Below are 2,500 nucleotides of genomic sequence, written 5' to 3'. Positions count from 1 at the left end.
TCTCCACCTTCTACCTCTGCAGCTGATTCTTCCTCACAGCGACCTTCTGCTACTGCACAGTCTGTTGCTGTTGTTCCTGAGCTCTGTGACTCTGCTTTGTCTTCGGTCGAGGCTCCCCAGTTGCCACACTTTGCCATAACCCCTCAGCCTGGTCATACTCCACCATCACCAGAGTCACACCTTCATACACATTCTGTAGAAGTCTTGCAGCAAGATCATCCAGCTTGCCAACCCCTTTCTGCTCCTGCTGCTGTAGATACACTTTTACAAGAAGCACCTGAAGACTACGACGGTACCCACTTAAACAATGGTCAAGAAACGGCATTGGAACATGTGTCTGAGACTTCGACTATAGATTCCGAATATAAACCTCCAAGTCCACCTTCGCCTCCGCTGGAAGAACCATTGGAGGCCTCAAAAATCGCAGAGGTTAAGGGTCCACTTGTCGATGAATCGGACTATCAAGGGCAGATCAAACCTAGTTATAAGAGTAATGAAGAATGTGATCTGGCCTCAACTGAGCCTGAATTAAATTTGGACGATTTGCCACCTCCACGGCCACCGACTCCGACTGAGGTCGATGAAACACCTCCTCCTAGGCCACCGGGGCCACACGATGTTTATGAAAGCGTGATAGCAAATGTCGGTTCACCTGTTTATGATATCCCACCACCTCGCCCACTCCCCCCTGCTGCGCTTACGATCACGCCGGCCACACCACCTATAACTGATGAGGTTCCCCCACCTAGACCACCGGAGCCACGCGATGTATATGAAGACGATATCGGTCCACTTGCTTGTGATATACCGCCTCCTCGCCCACAACCTCCCTCTACGCTTGAGGTCGCCCCTCCTCCCCTTCCTCTTACCTCTCTAGACGATACCTTTGAAGATGAGGTCTTTGAGCACGCACCCCCGAGGCCTGATCCTCCCAGCGACGACGCTGACGACGAGCGGGAGATGACACCCCCCAGACCCGAACCCCCGCTTGAGTACGACATCGCTTTCCCTCCGCGGCCATCCCTGCCCACTATACACGAATCCTCCCCATCCCTTTCCGACCTGTCCCCCACAAAGGAGGAACCACCGACAAAGACACAGAAAGAAACTACCCCTCCGTGGCCCGAGCCTCCTGTAATGACGCAATTTACCCCTCCCAGGCCAACAGAGGCTGCCATGATGGCACAGCTGTCGCCACCTCTGCCTCCACCGCCACGTGTCGAGGCCGAGAAATCAGCGGCAAAGCTTGTTCCGGTCGAAGTCTTACCCGATACCTCATCGCCCTCGGACCAACCGTACACGTCGTCCTCGCCAGAAAAGTCCGGTACTTCGCCTGAAAAAGAATCGGACTTCGAGCCCGGAACCATCCCATCAACTCCTTCAGGTAGCGTAAACTTATAATACCATATCTGTTAAGGTGTTATCAGTAGCTTTCCTATGTTAGACTTGAGGGAGATTTTGAAATCATTGTTGCTTTTACATAGTAAAATTCTCTACTTTTATTGACAATCTCGAATGAGGAATATCACCTTGAAAAAGATTGACACTGACTATACGTGAATTTTTTTCAGTTATATATGTACGATATTTTATATGATATTTTGTTTCAGATTAATGACCACTAATGCTTCTATACTGTCCATATCCAAAGTCGGAATAAGATCCTACTTTGTCTGTATCAGGCATTAATTTGTACAGGTTTAAGTGATTTGTATAATCAAGTTCCAATTAATATTATCCATGGCAGCCCGCCTTCGGTCGGATTTGTAGATATTATATACATTTTATGACATTTTGTTTCTTGTTTCGTCGGGTAAGTACAACTCGGTGGTTGCCAACCTTTTTATACCAGCGACCCCCTACATCATTTTAAGGCTTAGAGAAGGGGAAAGTATATTCAGGAATCCGTACAAGATTTATATACCTAACTGTAATAGGACATGCTTAACCGTGTATATTTATACTGTCACTGACGAATGCCTAGTGAATTTACTTACCACATTTTTCCCAAAGACTTCACGACCCCCTTGAGGGTCGCGAACCACTGGTTGAGAACCACTGATACTATTTGTTCGATGCTCTGTGAAAGTATTTGAAACACGTACAAAACCGCCATTTAATTCAGTATTGCCTGTAATGATCAAGAATGTGGTCATTGATAAAATAAGCATATTAGAATACCAGAAATAATATCAAGACAAGTGATGTAATAATTCTCAACTACAGGAGCGCAACCAGCAGAAGCAGCACCAGCAGGAGACCCAACGTCTCCACGTCCCTTAGGTCTTCCGCCGCCCTTCCCTCGGCCCGTTGAGGACGAGGACGAGCTCATGAGAAAGATGCGAAAGGTAAGACACCTATGAGCGTCATCGTCTTCTCGCGGTGCTTCCCCTAACACCGCTAAGCACAGAACCAAAAACAGATTTCTCAAAAATATTCTCGTTCCTGTTTATTGACAACCTCTTAATCTCGGCGGACATAGGACACAGTCAAGATTAAG

General features: G+C 47.4%; 1 protein-coding gene across 1 annotated transcript in view; it reads left to right on the top strand.

Annotated features, from left to right (window-relative positions):
• Window positions 1-2,500, top strand: part of LOC125033246 — a 137,258-nt gene that overhangs the window by 79,959 nt on the left and 54,799 nt on the right. The window contains exons 19-20 of the mRNA XM_047624628.1: window positions 1-1,384; window positions 2,227-2,348. The exon at window positions 1-1,384 is cut by the window's left edge and continues 7 nt beyond it. Coding sequence (XP_047480584.1) covers window positions 1-1,384; window positions 2,227-2,348 — 1,506 coding nt within the window. The remainder of the gene's footprint in view (window positions 1,385-2,226; window positions 2,349-2,500) is intronic.

This window comes from Penaeus chinensis, chromosome 16, assembly GCF_019202785.1.
Source record: "Penaeus chinensis breed Huanghai No. 1 chromosome 16, ASM1920278v2, whole genome shotgun sequence".
Classification (NCBI taxonomy): domain Eukaryota; kingdom Metazoa; phylum Arthropoda; class Malacostraca; order Decapoda; family Penaeidae; genus Penaeus; species Penaeus chinensis.
The sequence above is the reverse complement of the archived record's forward strand: the minus strand, read 5'-3'. Positions and strand labels throughout refer to the sequence as shown.